Here is a 20,793-nt window from a genome sequence, read left to right on the forward strand (position 1 = left end):
ATGTTTTTAAATGGCCATCGGCCTTCCCTATTCTCTAAATAAAAAAAGATATATAAAAAGAAACACTTACGGCCACATTATGGTGATCTTTATTTTTTGTGCTTTATGTTAAACAACCAATCAAACTAATGGTTCTATGATTAAACGTATTCCATCTCATCCATATGAGCAACTTTTTACACGGACAAGTCACTTTAGTGCCCGAACAAGTGAATGGGAAATTCAAAAAGTTCATCTTGAGAAGTGTAATGTTTCGTCGCCTTGCTAAGCTAAAGTTTTTCAGGAAAAAATGAAAAACTGATCCAAAACAAAACTATATGATATTTCTTAATAATTTCAACCCAAATTTTTATAACACATTATGACTATTTAAATAGAAATAACACTGTCTGTCAGTTATGTAACATAAGAGATTAAAATAAGTTTAAATAGGATTAAATCTGACTTAGGCCAAAAAAAAGAAGGGCTAAATCAGTAAATAATTTGGCTTAGTCACAAAACCATGTGACTTAGGCCAAAAAAAGGCCTATTTTGGCCTAAGTCACACTAGGGAGTTAGGCCATCCTCCTATAATTTGACAAACCTCTGTAGTGAGTAGTGTAGTGCGTGGTGTAGTGCGTGGTGTAGTGCGTGGTTCTCCTTAGTGACTGGAGCAATTGCTCTGAATTTGCACACAGCCATTGTCTTCCACCCCCCTTCAACAGTGGAAAACTGCCAAAGGGAGAACTACGAACAAATCTCCCAAAACATTGAGTGTGCAGCTGGGTAACAGATTCACCCCACTGTTCCAGGACCCTAGATGTCAGTCTGACGACAGTGACAGCAACTCATCTTCACGCAGCAGGGTAAGAACCAAGAGTAACTGAGATGGAAAAAGGCTTTATGGATAGCCTGAATTTCTGATTATTGGGGATGCTGCTGTTAAAGATGTTAATAGCATGATAAAAAGAAAGGCAAAAGTGCTTTGTTTCCCCAAAGACAAAGTCTCTGACATGAATGACAGAATTTTGAATCTTGTCGCTGAACACCCACCGGTGAAAACCCTGATTTTGCACATTGGTACATGTGATACAGAAGAAAAAAAGTCAGAAATCCTAAAACAGCATTTCATGGCTTTATTCAGCACAATCAGCTCACTTGATGTGGAGGTTTGCATCAGTGGTCCACTACCACCTACAAGAGGCGGCGATGAGCGTTTCAGTAGACTGTCTGCACTGAGCAAATGGCTTTCAACTACGTGCACCAACAAATCTGTACACTTTATTAACAATTTTAAAAATTTCTTCGATAGAAGACATCTTTTTTCAGATGGCTTTCAGCTGAACAAAGTGGGAGCAAAATTACTCATGTCAAACGTTTTCTACACGCTTCCTGGAGGAATTTGGGGTGCTGCTGTCGAAATATGTGTCTTCAGAGGTTCTGATTTTGGGAGACATGAACTTGGACTGGCTTGCTAATAATTCTTCCCGGCTGAAGCAGCTATATATAGATTTAAACCTTTCTCAGCTCATCCAGCATACTACCAGACCAAACATAAATAACCCCTCTGCCAGACCAAACATAAATAACCCCTCTAGATCGACTTTGATAGACCTAACTCTAACTAACAGACCAGCCAAATACCCTTATAGCGGGCTTTTTGCTCAAGGTGTCAGTGACCATTGCCCCATAGTCTGTGTTAGAGTTGCTAAAGCTGATACAATCAAGGGGCGGATGATTATTAAACGTATTTTAAAAAAATTAATTAACAGGGTTTTTTGCATGATTTATTTAATTCTGATTTGGACAGGGTCATTTCAACTCAAGACCCTGACCTAGCTCTTAATCTATTTCTTACTATTTTTAATTCTGTTACTGAGAAACATGCCCCCTATAAGAATTTAGAGTAAAAAATCGATCAAGTCCCTGGTTTTCAGCAGATCTCTCCTCAAGAGGCTCTCCGCCACAGAGATGTGGCCTGGTCAAAGGCCAGAAGTTCTGGTGAACCAGCAGACTGGTTATCTTTTAGATTACTGCGAAATAAAGGTATCAGTATGGTCAATCTGATTTTTATTTATCTAGTTTCACCAAGACACAAGGTAATGCGGCTAGTTTCTGGTTGTAAAATCACTAAAAGCTAGGCCTGCCTCCTCTCTCCCATCACAGATTAGCAGTGAAAGTGGGGTTGTTCTAAATAAATTAGTTATTTGTGATGCTTTTAACAATCATTTTATATTATCTGGCCATCTATTTGACAGGCAGTCTGTCAGTCAAGCCCCATCAGATCAGGATGGGGATTCAGTCACTGACAACTTACTCAACTTGTCCCCACCATACTTTTCATTTAGACCAGTAACAAACTCAGTTTTTTAACCGCACTTTCACAAATATACACAAAGAAGTCTCTAAAACGGTCTTCTCTCGGCTTTGCATTTCTCCGCCGTGGAATGCTGTTTAGCGACGCTGTTTTGAAACTGCTACTACTGCAAAATGGTATGTCGCCGATTGAAAATGTCTTCTCTGGGCCACTCACACAACTACCCTGTGTGTCTACAAACAGTTGAACACACGATCATAAGGGATTTAGCGAGGTCTGTGGCGAGGTGAAAAAAGTAAGTGAGTTTTCCATTCACATAGCGAAACATGGTGTTTTTACACTGGGCTGGAGGAGAGAGACTCCGCCCCGATCGGAATGTTTGTTGTTTGAGCGGCGTGTACGACTCACCTGTGTGTTTAGAAACGATTGCACTTGCGATCATAATATGGATTTTTTAAAGTTATAAAAAATAGGGTTGTGACGATACCGATACCAGTATCGGTACTCGGTCCCGATACGCTACTTGTGTACTCGAATCGGTACTCGGTAAAGCTCCCGATACTTTTACCCGATACCAAAACAATGACGGCCGCTGGTATTAACATCGCATTGTTAACAGCTGTGCCTCAAAGTTATAAACACTTTGAGTTTCTAACTAGTGGTCATAGTCGCGATACTTTTCAGTTGTGTGGTGGTACTTTTAGATGGATTTTACTGTAACAGAAAGTTCTGTCCACCGTCCAGTCAGAGAGCATTGTTCACACTCACTCACAGACCGGAGCCGGCTCTGTTATTCACAGACGGAGCTAGCCTTGTATTAGCCGTAGCCAGTGTTGCCAGATTCTGCTGGAGAGAAACAAGCAGCCAGGTCTATAAAAATAAGGCCAACATAAGCAACTAGGGCAGGTCAGTCAAACTTTAATGTCTAATATTGTTATGTCTTCTCAATCATTTTCATGCCAAGAGGAAGGATCCCTCAATATGTACAATCTACTTTACAGAAAAACAATACCAAAGTCGCTTATAATAAACGGATTTGGCAACACTGGTCAGAATGGAACGGTACAGCAGCCAGTAGCCACAAACACACTGTCTCTCTTCTCCTCCGAATAATTTTGCCTAATTTAAATATTTTTGATTCTGCTTCAACAGAAATATGCTCTTAACCTAGCTCTGCTCCATAGCGTGTCTGAGAAAAGCCTCATTTATGCTCGTTATGCACGACGGTGTCTCGCGCTGAAAACAGCAGATCTACAAGCTCACAACGCGCCGCAGACGCAACCCGTTGTGAGCTTGTAGATCTGCTGTTTTTCGGAGTATGAGTCGGCGCTAATACAGGGAAAGAGGACAGGACAGCTGATTAACGTTAGAAGGAGTTCTCCTTGACGTTATGGTACTGTCGTTCCTTTCTCCTCTCACCCGCGGCAGCGCAGGCTGCTCGTCTTTAGTAAAAATAAATAAAAAAGACACTTTCGCTACTGATCAAAACAAAGACGGTTTTGTGGAGTGTTGTCCTTAGTGGGGACACTGAACCCCCCACCTCACGTCTAAAATACACTTTTTGGCCAGAAAATAAAATATTTCACCAGAAGGAAAACATTTATTTGGTGCCCTGTACAGCATTGGTTTTACCACGGTTTTCCGTTTACTACTCACTATGGGATATCAGCGCCCCCAGGCGATGTACAGAGCAACACACACGCTCCCGATGCCAATTCACTGATTGGCTTAGGGTATGTCACGAGTCCGGAAGACCCGGGAGTACAAAAGCTCCACGTGACATAGGCTCTTCCTCTTTTCACCACTCTGCATGCGAATGCGCAGACAGCTATCACACACAACAGTTAAGTATAAAGATTTTTTCAACGTAACCCAAAGCGGGAATAAGGAGTATTCCCCACGGGAAAAATCTTGCTACTTATAAGTCATCTCCCGAGACTTATATAAAAATTTTCCTGAATTATCTTCTAAGTGTTTTCATTCATTCTTGGTCTGTTTTGAAAAAACGCTGGTTAGCGGCTATGTAAGCTAACCGAGTTGCTAGGCTAACGCTAGGAGCTAGGCTACTAGCTAGGCCTTTAGCCTGTTGTTTTCCCAGACCGAGGACCAAGATGGAACCACCGAGGAGTGGCGGGTTCGCGGAAAGCGACCTCCTCGTCGCCGCAGACGACCCCCACCGCGTCTGCATCCACTGCTGGGGGGTCGATCACGCGTTCTGCGCCGGGACCCACCCGGGCGAGCCAGATGCGTGCCCGAACTGCGCGATGTTCACCGTTCCTCAACTCAACGCTCGGCTTGTCAGGGCTAGGACCCTGGTCGGCTGGACTAGACGAGACAACGGTGAGGCCTCAACCGAGGAAGAGATCCTCGATCCTGTGGCGGCTGGTTTCAACGAATGGCTAGCCTCACTAAGCAACAGGTTGTTAGCAGCGCTGTTCTAGCTTAGCTTGCTCGCTAGGACAACACCAGCTCGTTAGCCTCCTCTGGCCGGCGTCTGTACCACGAAGGACGAGACTATACGCCGACATCCAGCGTGAGAGCTCCTGGATGAAGAGCAACCGCGAAAAGATTCATCGGGTGCTTTGAGACACATAAAACGTTTTCATAAGAGTATGTTGAACTGTTTATGCTGTTTCCACTGTCTCTGTGCTTTATTTTGTTTCATTAAAAATTCCCAAAATACACAAGCACAATATCCAGCCCCGGTCAGGAGGTCACGACGCTAGGGGTCCCAGGGGGTCCCCGGGCGTTGATGGCCTCCTCTAATAAGCCCATTGTGCCCATTGTGCCTGTCAGGCCTGACTTGACAGCATGATGGACACTAATGGGATACTTCTCTGCCTGTTTTCAACAACTGTCGGGGGGCATCGACTCATTGGGATCACTAGGTGGTCCCCGTGTTGATAACCCCTCCCTTATAAGCCCAAAGCGCTTGGACTGTCCCTTGGCGACTTTCCAAACGCTGCTGGGATACATTGTAGACATGCTTGAATAAAATGCAGGTAATGTAAACCTTACTAGCTGGTCAGCTGAAAGCTAAGTGCTACCTGTAGCTAGAATAAGCTAAGCTAGGCTAAGCTAAAGGCTAAACTAGGCTAAGCTAAAGCTAAACTAGGTAGCCCGGCCACGCCGGTTTGTACCCTCTGTCCACTAGGGGGCGCCAGAGCGTCACTGTGGGACGGAGGGTTCACAAATGGCCGCCGGGTCAAGGGTCGGACCCAGTGACCCGCTGTGTTTACAATCTGTTGAGTACCGTGTCACGCCAGCCTCTGGGGGGCGACAGAGCGCTTCCTTCAGGGAAGGCGGCTCCGTCGCCTCCTCCAGCCAGGCCAAGGGGCCTAGATAAGATGGCGACGGACTTTGTAAACACCAAGGGAGCAGCGTGGGATGCTTCCGTACTCAGTCACGTGACCCCCACGCGCTTACCGTCAGGACCAGCGCTACTTCCCTTCACTGTCCCTAACGGTGGATTAGGTGTCGACGTCACCTGTTTCCATGGAAACGGATGTCAACGTCTCCTCATTCCTGGTGAGTTAGCCGTCACCAGCTATGGTACCTGCTAGGTTAGCATAGCCTCCAGTCTGGCTGCTGTTGTTTCACGTAGCGGCTAACTAGCCTCACTAACATCGACACAGTTAAAGAGCAGTGTTGTTTTGGTGCAGCGCTTAGCCAGCCCCCCCCTAAAAACAACGCTGCGGTGGCCATAGCTCTTGGTTAGCCAAACAGCTTCAGGTAGCAGCTAAAGGCTTAAAGCGACCTGTAGCTAGGCTAGACTAGGCTAGGCTGAGCTTACAAGCTAAGCTAGTTAGCCCTTTGTCTGCACTACCACGATGGAGGCTCCGGTTCATCGGGTGCTTTGAGACACACATAAATTGTTTTCATAAGAGTATGTAAAACTGTTTATGTTGATTACACTGTCTCTGTGCTTTATTTTGTTTCATTAAAAATGTCCTAAAATACACAAGCATATTATCCAGCCCCGGTCAGGAGGTCACAACGCTGGGGGTCCCAGGGGGTCCCTGGGTCGATGGCCTCCTATGAGCACTTTGTGCTTTGAGACACACATAAATTGTTTTCCATAAGAGTATGTTAAAACTGTTTATGCTGTTTATACTGTCTCTGTGCTTTATTTTGTTCCATTAACAATGTCCTAAAATACACAAGCACATTATCCTGTCCCGGTCAGGAGGTCACAACTCTAGGGGTCCCAGGGGGTCCCCGGGTCGATGACCTCCTATGAGCCCATTGGGCTTTGAGACACACATAAGGGGTTTTTCATAAGAGTATGTTAAAACTGTTTATGTTGCTTTCACTGTCTATGTGCTTTATTTTGGTCCATTAAAAATGTCCTAAAATACACAAGCACATTGTCCGGCCCCGGCCAGGAGGTCACGACGCTAGGGGTCCCAGGGGGTCCCCGGGTCGATGACCTCCTATGAGCACATTGTGCTTTGAGACACACATAAAGGGTTTTTCATAAGAGTATGTTGAAACTGTTTATGTTGTTTATACTGTCTCTGTGCTTTATTTTGTTCCATTAACAATGTCCTAAAATACGCAAGCACATTATCCAGTCCCGGTCAGGAGGTCACGACGCTAGGGGTCCCAGGGGGTCCCCGGGTCGATGACCTCCTATGAGCCGTTGTGCCTGTCAGGCCTGTTTCACAGCATGGTAGACACTAGCGGACGCCACAGTACGAGTCCACTGGACCGCGTGGCGACGTCATCGGTCCCAGTGGAAACGGGCACGTTGTCCACGGGACTGATAACAGCGGCGCCCCCTCCCGACTCGCTCGCTCGGTGAGCAGCTTTTGGGAGGGTTGCAATCCGAATCTGTTTACTTTCCCAGTACATCAGCGTTGCACTGTGTTTTTTACTGGTTAAGCTCAGTACAGCAGTAACACACTGTGGTTGTACTGATCAGCTCCCCTGAACAACAACAACAACACATTGTGGTTGCACTGGTGTGTTTTCCATATGCCTTGTGTTACTTCCTATGTCTGACGAGTGTTTCTCTCATGCGGAAGATAGCAGCAGCCTTGACTCTGAGAGAGGAGGCCTCTCTCCTGAGCAAGGGCGTCATCAGAGAAATATCTACGAATCAGAACCAACTGGGGTTTCTGTTCAAAACTTTTTTCTGATGAGAAGAAAAGGGGGGGGGGGCGTACGGCCCTCTCTGAATCTGAAGGGCCTCAACAAGTGCCTAATGGGTTCCTTTTCAATGTTGACGACCGTGAAGCCGTTGCGAACGGTACGTCAGGGGCACTGGTGGACGGGCATCGACCTCTAGGTTGCTTGCCTCCACGTTCCAATCTGGCCTCCACACAGAAATTTCCTGCACTTCGGCTACAAAGGGGAAGTGTACGAGTACATGGTTCTCCCTTTTGGTATGTCGTTGAGCCCGCGGGTGTTCGTAAAGTGTACCAATGCGGCCATTGCTCCACTACGGAGACAGGGAATCCGTCTGTCGACCTACATCGACGTCTGGTTAATAGCCGCGGGCTCGGAGGGGGAGGTGGCGCGGCACACGACCGGGGCCATCTCCCACCTGACGTCACTGGGTTTCACAATCAACGCCCAGATGAGCGTTCTGGTTCCGTCCCAGCGGGCCACCTTCTTGGGGATCTCGCTCGACTCGAACACGCTCAGGGCACGCCTATCCAAGGAGAGGATAGACAGCGTTTTGGCTTTGTGAGGTCTTTCCGCCAGGGGCGTCAAGTTACTTACAAACAATGCATTTCAGCGGTGGGTCTTCTGGCTTCGGCCACTCACTTAATCCGCTAAGGCAGGCTCTACATGGGACCTGCTCAGAGGTGGCTGAGGGCTCTTCGGATCCCGCCCACCTCAGGTCGTCGCTCAGTGACGGTGTCTCCATGGTGCATGGAGGCACTCAGACCATGGTCACGAGCAACCTTTCTGTCCCAGGGGGTCAGTATAGGAGCTGTGATTTCGTGTTGGACGGTCTAGCACGCAGATGACGCTATGGTGCGACTCACGACTCGCATCCATACAGGCGTCTCATGTGCCGGGCCTCCAGAACCGCGGAGCGGACCTGCTGTCCAGAGGCGGTCTCCGTTACGGAGAGTGGTTTTCGATCCGAAAGTGGCGGACCAAATCTGGTGTAGGTTCGGCCGCCCCCAGATCGATTTGTTTGCTTCCGAAGAGAACGCGAAGTGTTCTCGTTTTTTCTCAGGGAAGGCGGGGGACCGCTCCATGGGCATGGACGCCTTGGCACACAGTTGGCCGAGCGAACTGCTTTATGCCTTCCCGCCAATGGAGTTGATCCTTCCTACGTTGGAGAGGATCAGACTCCTGGGTTTGTCGGTGTTGCTGGTGGTCCCAGCGTGGGGCACGTGGAGATCGGAGATAACTCCGCTCCTTTAAGACGTGCCTCTGGCCCTCCCTGTCCTCGTGGACCTGCTGCGGCAGGGAGGGGACGAGGTGTCCCACGGACGCCCTCAGGACCTAGACCTGTGGGTTGGCCCGTGAAGAGGGCAATTTTGAGCTCGTGTGGCCCCCCCGCTGACGTGGTGGCTACCATTCAGGGCGCGAGGGCCGTGTCCACGAGGAATGCTTATGATGTTAGATGGAATATGTTCGCATCTTGGTGTCTGGAGCAGTCACCGGTGGTGATGGCTTTCCAGGCCTCGGTGTGTAGCATTCTCACTTTCTACAAAAAAGGTTAGCCCGGGATTTATCCTTCTCAGCAGTAAAGGTGTATTTAGCGGCCATTTCGGCTTGCCACGAGGCGTTCGATGGCAAGACGGTGGGCCAGCATCCCTTAGTGCGCCGGTTGCGGCGCCAGGAGAGCTAGACCGGTTAACAGGCCACTGTTCCCAGTCTGGGATCTGACGGTGGTGCTGGATGCACTGTGCCGTCCCCCGTTCGAGCCTTTTGAGTCTGCTGATTTGAGGATCGTCAGTCTCAAAACGGTCCTCTTGGTGGCCCTGTCTACGGCTAAACGGGTCAGCGACATGCACGCACTCTCGGTGAGTCCGGAGTGCATGAAGTTCCTGAACAACGACAGAAGGGTTTTGCTTAAACCCAACCTGACGTTCGTTACAAAGACCGGGGTGGTGGCCCCAGACCCGGTTGAGTTGGTGGCTTTTCATCCGCCTCCCTTCGTTTCGGCGGAGGATAAGCGGTTGCATTGTCTCTGTCCAGTGAGAGCCCTGAAGCTCTATTGTCAGAGGACAGCGGCCAATCGTTCATCGACGCAACTCTTTGTCTCTTTTGGCGTGGGGGTTCAGAGGAAGGCGGTCACTAAGACGACGCTTTCTAGATGGATCCGAGATGCCATTAAGCTAGCTTATGTCAGCAGTGGGGCCCCAGTCCCGGGGGGTCTGAGGGCCCACTCTACTAGAGGCATGGCTACGTCCTGGGCTCTCTACAAGGGAGCTTCGATCCAGGAGATCTGTGCAGCGGCAAATTGGTCGTCTCCTTCGACTTTTGCGGCCTTTTACAGCCTGGACGTGGCGGCGGCGTCCTTGGCGCGCGCGGTCCTAGGCGTAGCAGATTCCTCCAGGCCAGTGAAGGGAAGGGAGTAGGCTTGGGGCTTTTCTCCCTATCTCTCGACTTCCTCTGGGGTTTCCATGAGACCAGCTGGGCTGGCTCCCAGGAGATGGGGCCCTGTTCCTCATATTGAGTTATGAGGCAGGCCTGTGTCTGCCTGTTAGTAAATAGGCGGACTCTGGAGCCTGTCAGGGCCTAGTCTTTATTATCTATCCCGCGCCCCAGCCCGGTGGGTTGGGGGCGCCCGTGGGGCCGTAGGTCACGTCCGTGTGGGCGGGACCTAGGGGCTGAGGGGCGTGCGGGCCTGTCAGGGTTGTGTGGCTCATTACCTCAAGGGGGGTTTATGAATCCCATAGTGAGTAGTAAACGGAAAACCGTGGTAAAACTAGAGGTTACGAATGTAACCCCGGTTTTAGTAGGTTTGGAGTTTACTACTCACCAGACACCCCTTTCTGTGCGCATTTGGCATGCAGAGAGGTGAATGTTAAGAGGAAGAGCCTATGTCACGTGGAGCTTTTGTACTCCCGGGTCTTCCGGACTCGTGACATACCCTAAGCCAATCAGTGAATTGGCATCGGGAGCGTGTGTGTTGCTCTGTACATCGCCTGGGGGCGCTGATATCCCATAGTGAGTAGTAAACTCCAAACCTACTAAAACCGGGGTTACATTCGTAACCTCTAGTTCTCAAAGTGGTGTCCGGGGGGGAGGCATGCGTTAATCCGACAGACCTTTTCTCCGACTATGTGGCATCCGCGTGCGGTTAGGGATAGGGTGCGGGTTTGGTTCGGGTTTAGTATTGGAAACGTCGGAGTGCTGCGCTGTCGGAGGAATGCGCTGTCGGACTAACGTACTGCACCCGTCCGGGGACCCCGGGAGGCATGCGATAATCCGACAGACCGGTTAGGGTTAGGGTGCGGGTTTGGTTCGGGTTTAGTATTGAAACGTCGGAGCGCTGCGCTGTCGGAGGAATGCGCTGTCGGACTAACGTACTGCACACGGGGACCCCCAGGGGTGCTTGAGGGAGTACCAGGGGGTCCCCAGCTAAATGATGGATAGTTATGAACCAAATGGACCCTTATGGGTCTGTAACTCTGAGAGTGTACAAATGGAACCAATTTGGACCCGTTGTACACTCTCAGAGTTAAATTAGCATGGATTTTACAATATAAATTGGGGTCCCATTAGATAAAAATGACATTAAATGGGGGTCCGTAGCCCTAATGCATGTCAAACTGGGGGTCCTTGAAATTAAAATGGTTGGGAATTAACTGCTAGAGCCGTAATATTCTTCTCTTATGGGGTTCCCTGGCATATATTTTCAAATGGGGGTCCGCGGGCTAATAAGTGTCAATTTGGGGGTCCTTGACATGTAACAGTTTGAGAACCACTGCTCTACAGATATGGTATTTTAATTGTTCTATTGACAAGATTTTTCCTTCCGGTGAAATATTTTCTTTTCTGGCCAAAAAGTGTATTTTAGACGTGAGGTGGACCAGAGCTACTATTAACCAAGTAAACAGAAAGTTATTAACGCAATTTTAACAATAATTATTATTAAAATAATAAGTACAAGTCATAACAATGAAATGAAATTGGAGAAAAAGGGGATAAAATAATAAAAAAAACATAAAGTACTCGTATCGGTACTCGGTATCGGCGAGTACTGAAAATTGAGTACTTGTACTCGTACTCGGTCTGGAAAAAATGGTATCGGCACAACCCTAATAAAAAACACTAAATCGCTGGCAGTGGGCAAACACAGCCAGAAATAAGTCTGGCAGGGAATGAGTGAAAGGTAAACAAATTGAGCTGGTCACATCTTATAAATATCTGGGCATTTGGCTAGATGCCAAACCTTCTTTTAAGGTTCATGTGGAGAACCTAATCAAATCATTAAGAGGTATAATTGGCTTCCTTTACAGAAACAGGTCCTGTTTTTCTTTTACCAGCAGCAAGACTATTGTTCAATCTGTAATAATGTCTGTATTTGATTATGGGGCACTGTATATATGCATGCTTCACTCTCCACACTGAAGCCTCTGGATGTAGTCTACCACAGTGCTTTGCGTTTTATTACTGACAATGATTATCTCAACCATCACTGTATTTTATATGATAAAGTGGGTTGGCCATCTCTCGCAGTTCGTAGAGAGCAACATTGTATTTTATTCATTTATAAGGCCTTGTGTGGTAAACTTCCTTTATACCTATCCTCGCTTTTGGAACTAAAGGTTACTGGTCACTCAACACGTTCACAAACACACATTAGATATACCAGTCCACGTAAGAGCAGTGAACAAGGAAAACATGCATTCATGTATTATGCTCCACACAATAGGAACCAACTTCAGGACTCTCTGAAACTGGTGCGATTGGTCTTAATAGAGACATTCAGGGTGCTTCTTGAGGACACACTAAATAGTGACTGCACCTTTTTCATGTAACACTGTTTATTGTCTCCGCCAGGCCCAAGGTATGGCGAGAGAGTATGTTTTACCCCCTGTCCGTCCGTCCGTGTGTCCGTGTGTCCATCTGTCTGCGAGCGACTAATCTCCGGCACCGTTAGCCCAGTCGCTGTGAAACTGTGCACACACACTCCCTGGATACCAATTCAGAACCTCTGCCCCAAATTATTCACATGGGCCTATTAGAGCTCCACCAGGAGGCCAATGTGTGCAAAACAAATTGTTTTACATTACTCCTACAGATTTTATCCAAACGTCACGCAAATCGGTACACAGTATCTCTATAGTCATGTGATCAACACGGATCTGTCCCATTTCCCATATTCCATCCTCATTGCCGACGGTTGACTTCCAAAGTTTACAGGATTGGTCCGTTTTGAACAAAATGCCTCAAATCATGAACGCAGCGTGCGATTTCCGTGAAATTGTGCACGCACATCCCCACTATGCCAAGGAACAAATGCCACTTCAAAACTTTCAAATCAGCCTCATGGTGGCGCTATAACAGGCCGATTCCCGTTTTTACTTATAACTGCACCGATCTGTGTGAAACATGGCACGCACACTCCCTAAAGGCCAAGGAACAACCTTTGCCCTGCATTTTTTACATCTGCCTTTTAGAGCGCCACCAGGAGGCCGACTTTTGAAAAACATTTTTTTTGCTCTTACTCCTTCAGATTCTGTCCAAAAATCACGCAAATCGGTACACAGTATCTCTATAGTCATGTCATCAAGACAGATGTGTCCGATATTTCATATTCCATCTTAATTGGCTAACGTTGACTTACAAAGTTTGCAGGATTGGTCCGTTTTGAACAAAATGCCTCAAAATGAACGCAGTGTGCGATTGCCGTGCAATTTCACACGCATATTCCCACTAGGCCGAGGAACAAATGCCACCCTTTGCAAATTGGCCTGTTATAGCGCCACCAGCAGGTCTAATTTAACAAAACACATTTTTCGAACAAAATTCCTCAAATCATGAATGCAGTGTCCAATTGCCGTAAAAGGCCTAAAAAGAAATGCCACCCTTTTCACATTGGCCTATTATAGCGCCACCAGGAGGCCACAGTAACCTACTTGACCTGGCGGAGACTTGTGCTCCGAGGAGCACTTTTTCTAGTTTGATTTTTAAATCTCTGTGTTGTTATCCATGTCATCACTGTATTGTCTGATTCACCGCCTTTTGCGATTATTTTAATGTTGTTTTATGCTTAGCTGCTTTTCTTTTTTGCTTTATTGTTAAATTAGTTGTGACATTGTAATGTGATTCAAATGTTTGTTATCAGGGCGTCCTTGAAAAAGAGAGCTTGCTCTCAATGGGTTTCCCTGAATAAATAAAGGAAAAAGAAAAGAAAAAAGAAAAAGATATACATTTTTTAAACATGTTTTGTTCCGTTGCTGTCATGGCTGTGCCTCTGTTGTAGAGCTACATGATTATGGCAAAACTTATAATCACTATGGGTCCATATTGAGATCAGTTATTTAGAACATATATTTATTTATTATGTAGAATTATTTATTTACTATTCTGTAGTAATAAAAGACAATATGTCCCAAAACATTAGCATGCCATGCAGTTGAATTATTGTAAATTAAATTAATATATATTTTTTTAATTAAACAAATATTGAATAGCCTAACACAAGGCAATATAATGTCTGCAGTTGCATTATTGCACGTACTGTAGCCAAAATGCATTAATAATATTAGGCCTGCCATTCCTTCAGCTTCATTTTAGCAACACGCACGCACGCACGCACGCACGCACGCACGCACGCACGCACGCACGCACGCACGCACGCACGCACGCACACACAAACACACACACACACACTCAGACACACACACACCCGCACACACAGAGAGGCCTGAAGGTCTCCTCATTGATTAGAAGGACAATATCAGTCAGATCGGGCTCCCAAGAGAAGAGTGCACATAAAATGAGGTAGACATTGAGCTACTGTACCAAGACATCAGCGACACATTCTTTCCACAGATTTCAATCACCCAAGGACAGTTTGAAAACATGATTACTCACAAAAAAAAAACAATGTGCAACAATGTGCAAACACAGCATCAAGATGTGTGAGCTGTTGTGACAGGAGAAGGATGTGTAATGGAATACTGTACATGTGTATTTCTCTACTGTCTGCACTGATTGATCTCGATATATAGAAACATGTAATACAAACAGAGCAACTACCGTTATATACATTGTGAAAACTTTGCTGCTATTCGTCCCAAAGGTTTATACAAAGTGAACCCTAACCCTAACCCATTGATAAATGTATGTCATTTGTTTCAAATGTTTTTCCTAAGCTAACTTTTCCTACATGGATCTTAACTTCTTTTTTACAGCAAATACAATTTGTATGGCTTTGTAAGATTCTGTAAGTTGCAATGTAACACAGCTCTGTTAACACATTTCTCTATTCCCATTTAATTGTACCTCTGTTTTATTTTTATTTTTTATAGTTTTGTTTCACTTTTGCTTTGGCAATATAAACATGTGTTCTCATGCCAGTAAAGCCCGTTTGAATTGAATTGATTTGAATTGAGAGAGAAAGGGACCCCTTTGATCAAGCTGATTGTCAGAGAACTATATAAATGACTGAATCAGCTGAAAAGGATTTTGATCAGGCTGTATATCAAAGAACTGTAAATGATTGAATCAGAGAGAGAGAAAGAGAGAGCAGCACATAAATAGCACATCATGAACCTTGAGGCTTGAGGACTTGACCGAACAGAGGAGCTGTTAAGTACTACAAAACTTCCTATTGAGAAGCTATTAGTTTCTTCTAAGCCGTTGTTGGATATCCTACTCAAGATAAGTCAAGTAAGTAAGGTGAATTGTCTTTTCCTTTTGTCATTTAAGTGATTGTTTTCTTTAAGATACAGTACTTTTACTTGTAACTTGTTTTTGCTAATTTCACTATAAAGTTAAAAAAAACTGAGTACTTCCACTGAAACCAACTGATAAGTATCTGTCCACATATGCAACATTGATTAGCCTGTTTAGTCTGCCTCCAATTTTTGGTTTATATACTTCATTCCAATTGTTCTATGTTTGTGGGGGTGAATTCCAGCAAGATATTAATGCTTAATGCTGAATAATTGTGGTATGTAATTTAAAATGTTGCTATTAATTAAGTAACAACCATCAATAACAACAACTGCAATATTATCTACAGTTGGGTTTTACTTCGACCCAATTTTTTGTATGTACTCGTATTAACCACTTTAAATGTGGTGTCCCTATTTTGTGTATGTCATTGTAGAGAGGGACATTTTCAAACATTTTCATAACATTTAAAAAATGTCCAAAATGTTCAAAGATATTTAGATTAACAAGCTCACAAGCGTCGGAATGTGAAACGTTGATTGGCTATTTCCGCTATTCACTGTACACTAAAGTATATACAGGACTTAGGTGGTTAAAGGGAGAATGTCTCATTTCAGAATGAAACCTCACATGTGTTTTTCTTGTGATGTCTGCAGGTTAAGTGAGACGTAAAGGACAGCAACAACCACTAGACTTTGAAGCAGGTGACAGACGAGTGTTTCGCTATCGGAGAGCCCTGCACCAACCCTGCCCTCCCTCTAAAGGAAGCACCAGTAATCCAGATACTGAAAAAGAAAAAGATGTCCTCCTCACCGGCCTCCATCAAAGGCCCAGTCAAATATGGGGAGCTCATTGTGCTGGGGTATGATGAAACATTCATTTATTAATATTTATTGAATAGGCTCTATGCAACACAGCCATATTGGAAAGAAAAAAACACATAAACAAAAACATAATACAAAACTAGAAAAAGTGCTCCTCGGAGCACAGGTCTCCGCCAGGTCAGGTACGTTATTCTGGCCTCCTGGTGGCGCTATAATAGGCCAATGTGAAAAGGGTGGCATTTCTTCCTCGGCCTAGTGGGAATGTGCGTGTGAAATTTCACGGAAATCGCAAGCTGCATGCATAGTTTGAGGCTTTTTGTTCAAAACGGACCAATCCTGCAAACTTTGGAAGTGAAGCCTATAGGCAATGAGGATGGAATATGGGAAATCGGACAGATCCGTGTTGATCACATGACTATAGAGATGCTGTGTACCGATTTTGCATGACGTTTGGATAAAATCTGTAGGAGTAATGTAAAAATGCACAAATCTGCCTCCTGGTGGCGCTATAACAGGCCCATGTGAAAACATTGGGGCAGAGGTTCTGAATTGGCATCCAGGGAGTGTGTGTGCACAGTTTCGGAGCGAACGGGCCAACGGTGCCGGAGATTAGCTGCTAACACACAGACAGGAGGGACACACGGACGGACACACGGACGGACGGAGGGTAAAACATACTCTCTCGCCTGGCGGAGACAATAAAGTAATTCTGTAGTGTAGAGCAGGGGTTGGGACACTGACGGTGGGGTCGCGAAATTATTTGGGTCTAAAACATTTTTAAAAAAATCAACAGAATGGATGAGATTTAATACATTACAAATGCGCACCGAACGTGCAAGTTTATGTGCTTAAACTAACCTCCAGGGTTAGGTGGGGTCACGAGTCAATGGTCACATTATTTTGGGGTCGTGGGCTGAAAAGTTTGGGAACCCATGGTGTAGAGACACTTAGTTCAAGGGCAAGAGGCAGGGATCTGAATGAACTTGTTTGGTTTACCAGCCACCATGGTGGGTAAAACAACAGTGAACTATGCTTGTGTTTACTTGCCAGCTCTGGTGTGCAAAAAAAAGATCTCCTTGAATTTACATACAAGAAATGGCATCTTTGTTGTCACTTCGCGATTCTGCCTAAAGCTTGTAGATCAGGCATTATTTTGATGGAGAGATTTGGTGTGGAGGGAAATACTACTGGACCTAATATAGAGCCCTGGGGGACCCCGGTTAACTAGTAGTTAAAAGTGTGCAGAATCATATCAAAGAAGAAGTGTTGTCAGTGAAAATAAACAAAGGGGAATTTGTGGAACTGTTGGCAGACGTAGCCGCATAGGCCAAACACAAAGGATCATCATTTATGACCTTTATTTCTCCATGTTGAGAGTGTAATGTAATAAAAGTAAAAGACAGAATGTTACACAAAGGATACACTTGTGAGTAAAGCATTTCTATAAAAATAATAGAAGAATAAATATTACTGCACTGTCCACTCGTTACTTATGGTTCTAAAGATCTGAACAGAAATGAAGCTTGTGGCAAACTTGCTTTATTAACCACAGTGTTCCCACCACTGTTTCATCTTCTCTTCACAGGTACAATGGCCTCCTGTCCAAAGGGGACGAAGCCAGGACGAAAATCCCCTTCGCTTTGTACCAGAGACCCAAGGCCAACGGTGTGAAACCAAGCACTGTACACATGGGCTGTCCACAGGTACAATCAGATGTGGGACTTAAGTAAAAGTAACAATACCACAGTGTACAAAATACTTTGTTACAAGTAAAGGTCCTGCAGTCACAATCTTACTTAAGCATCAAAATAATACTTATACAGTAGTATCAAAATGCAGAATGGACATCTCATAATGTTATTGGACAATAATTATTGATCATTAAGCCCTGTTTTAAACTTCATATATTCAAAAGGTTCACAAGCTTGTTGAAGCTTGTAGATCTAGCTTGTAGATCGCCATTTAAAAAAAAAAGAAGATTATTTCAGATTTCGAATTTAAGTATTATAATAGTATCAAAAATGCAAAAACTCCATTTAAGTAAAAGTTTACAAATTTTACCAGAACTTGAGTATGCGGTTACTTTCCGTAACTGTCTGCAATCCACTGCTAAATACCCAGTATCTTTTGACTCATTAACCACTGCAGACCTATATTAAATATATTGAAAATAGCAGATCTATAAGCACACTACGTGTCGTGGTGTGACACCTTTCAAGCTTTCTACTATTTTCACTTTTATTTACTTAAATGTATTTTATGCTTTTGAATACTGAAATGGTTATGCATTTTTAAAGCATCAACAAAAAACATAGTACTTTTAAAAGCATGTAATCCAGTACTTCAATGTACACATTTGACAGAGCAAGTAATATTTGACCTGGAGTATCTATGCTTTGACTCAAGTACTGAGGTAGAATGCTTTATCCAGAACTGGAGGTTTCTAACAGTGAACTTCTCTGTGTTCCATAGGCTATCAACATGGACCAGCACAGCATATCCATCAAGTTCAACCCAGTCACCACGGTCGTGATGGAATACGCTCCTGACAGATCTACGGACATGTTTCAGGTTTGTAGGATCCATAATGCATACAATGACATTATGTTTTGCCAATCGGCCACCAAATAATTGCCAAAACACTAACATTGTATTGATAATATAACCAATAAATATACCAATACATTTGACTACACTACGTTAGTTATTCTGATAGTTATAGAGGGTTTGTTCAATAAGAGGGGTCTCCCTGACTTTCCAGTTCTTTAGTAAACAGAAACAAAACATTTACATCAAATAATAAGCAGACAAAATCTAAGCTGACAAATGGTCTTTGTGGGGTTCTCTCTCCTGATTGGGGGATAAAGTGGGTTAAGTGTCTTGCTAGGAATCAAACCTGGGACCTTCTGTTTCCCAGGCGGCCTCTCTAGCCATTCAGCTGTCACCACCCATAATGAGTAACTGTAATGACATGCTTACAATAGGAACACTAGGGTGAAAGTGGTTAATACAGTGTATGTAAACAAGCTGTGAGTAATGTGAAACCCCATGTGTGTTTGTCTATAACAGATTGGGCGTTCCACACAGAGTCCCATTGACTTTGTGGTGACGGACACAGTGCCCATGTCGGCTGAGAACACCATCTCGCTCTTCGCCTGCCGCATCATCTGCCAGAGGAGCCCGCCCTATGCCGCACGCATCTACGCCGCCGCCTTTAACTCCTCCAAGAACATCGTCCTGGGTGTAGGTTATAAAATGAAATGTCTTACACAATTGTGTCCGTGTGACACTGTGTGCAGGGCGTTGCTGAAAAAGAGCACTCATGCTCAGCATACCTACCCTGGGTAAATGAAGATGTAAAAATAAAGAAAAGAAAACAGGGATTCATTACTTGTTTGATTAATTGATTAATCCATTATGAAGGAATGCATTCAAAATGAATACCTCGAAAATAGCCAATCACAACGCGTCACAATGCAGATCTGCTACTTAGTTTTTTAAAGTTTGGTACTTTTACTTAGAAGTACGTATTTTGATGCCAATACTACTGTAACTCAAGTAACATTTTGAATACAGGACTATTATTTATAGTTTATATTATATTTATTATTTATTATTTTGTGGTATTGCTACTTTTACCTAAAGATGGGATGATTTTCAGTGATTCCCCCCCCCCCCCCCCCAAAAACATAATCATCAGGTATTATGGTTTTACTAGGAGGAAGATTTTTTTCAAAAAAAGTGTACAAAAAATGTTTAAATATTTTTTTTTATGTGGACACGCCTCCAGTTCATTAAGTATACCTGGTTCTCACCTTAGCACCTCCTCCACCACCTTAGCACCACCCACCTGTCCTAGTCCCTCCTCCTCCTCATGCCCACACCTGTTGTGTTATGATAATGAGGGGGAGGGTATGTTTTTACTATGTCACTAAAGCGCTGTTTCTCTATTGGCACGATTGACCCTCAAGGTTTCAGCCTCCAGGAAGAAACTCCAAATAGTCAGAGAAGACATAAAACACCTTAAAACCACCACCTTAATGAAGTTCTATCAACCTCATAGACACATGAAAACAAAAAAAGTGCAAAAACATGGCACCAGCTCTTTAATAAAACAATCTATACTTTGTATAACAATTAAACTGCCTTCCTACCCCTGCAGGACAAGGCAGTTAAATGGGAGACAGTTAAAGATGGACAGATGGACGGACTGACCACCAATGGCGTGCTGGTGATGCACCCGCTCCATGGCTTCACTCAGGACCCCAAGCCCGGCCTGTGGAGGGAGATATCGGTGTGCGGCGACACCTACACCATCCGGGAGACTCAGCAACGGAAGGGGAAGAAGGTGAGGACTACAGTATATACAGTACTAAATGTTCAAATCCAGCCCTATATTGCGCTGACCAGTGCAATGGTCATTGAGTTATGGCCATTTGAAGTGTTAAACACTGCTGTAGTGCCCCATATGTGTGCAACTTTGTTTTTTTGGTGTGACTATTTTCATGGCAGGCCCCTGAACAGCGTTTCAGCCAAGTTTGGTACTGATCGGTGTAACGGTGCGCCTGGCAGGTCTGGATGTTACGTCTGTGACTGCGGTCCACAGTCCAGCCAACCTCTAGGCAATTTCAATATAAGATATACATGTTCACAACAATCAGTGTACACACAGTAGTGTACATAAATAGCATAATTTTTTAGGCCGTTTGCCAGGTGGCAATCAGGAGGTCCAAGAGACCCTTATTACGTCTTCTGTATGTATATTAGATATTTGCATGTTGGTTTAATTTAAACCCTATACTTAATTTATCGGGATCCCCCAGGGGTATATACTTGGTCGCTTCCATTTTC

General features: G+C 44.8%; 1 protein-coding gene and 1 pseudogene across 2 annotated transcripts in view; both read left to right on the forward strand.

Moving 5' to 3' along the window:
• Window positions 1–20,490, forward strand: part of LOC311063845 (E3 ubiquitin-protein ligase pellino homolog 1-like) — a gene marked incomplete at both ends in the record, with an annotated part of 28,316 nt that extends 7,826 nt beyond the window's left edge. Inside the window, 2 exons of the mRNA XM_084083455.1 lie at window positions 20,105–20,290; window positions 20,455–20,490. Coding sequence (XP_083939581.1) covers window positions 20,105–20,290; window positions 20,455–20,490 — 222 coding nt within the window. The remainder of the gene's footprint in view (window positions 1–20,104; window positions 20,291–20,454) is intronic.
• The window catches only part of LOC311036533, a 102,968-nt pseudogene that overhangs the window by 80,857 nt on the left and 1,318 nt on the right, over window positions 1–20,793 (forward strand). The window lies entirely within an intron of this gene.

This window comes from Gymnoscopelus microlampas (assembly GCF_963454915.1).
Source record: "Gymnoscopelus microlampas genome assembly, chromosome: 2".
NCBI lineage: Eukaryota > Metazoa > Chordata > Actinopteri > Myctophiformes > Myctophidae > Gymnoscopelus > Gymnoscopelus microlampas.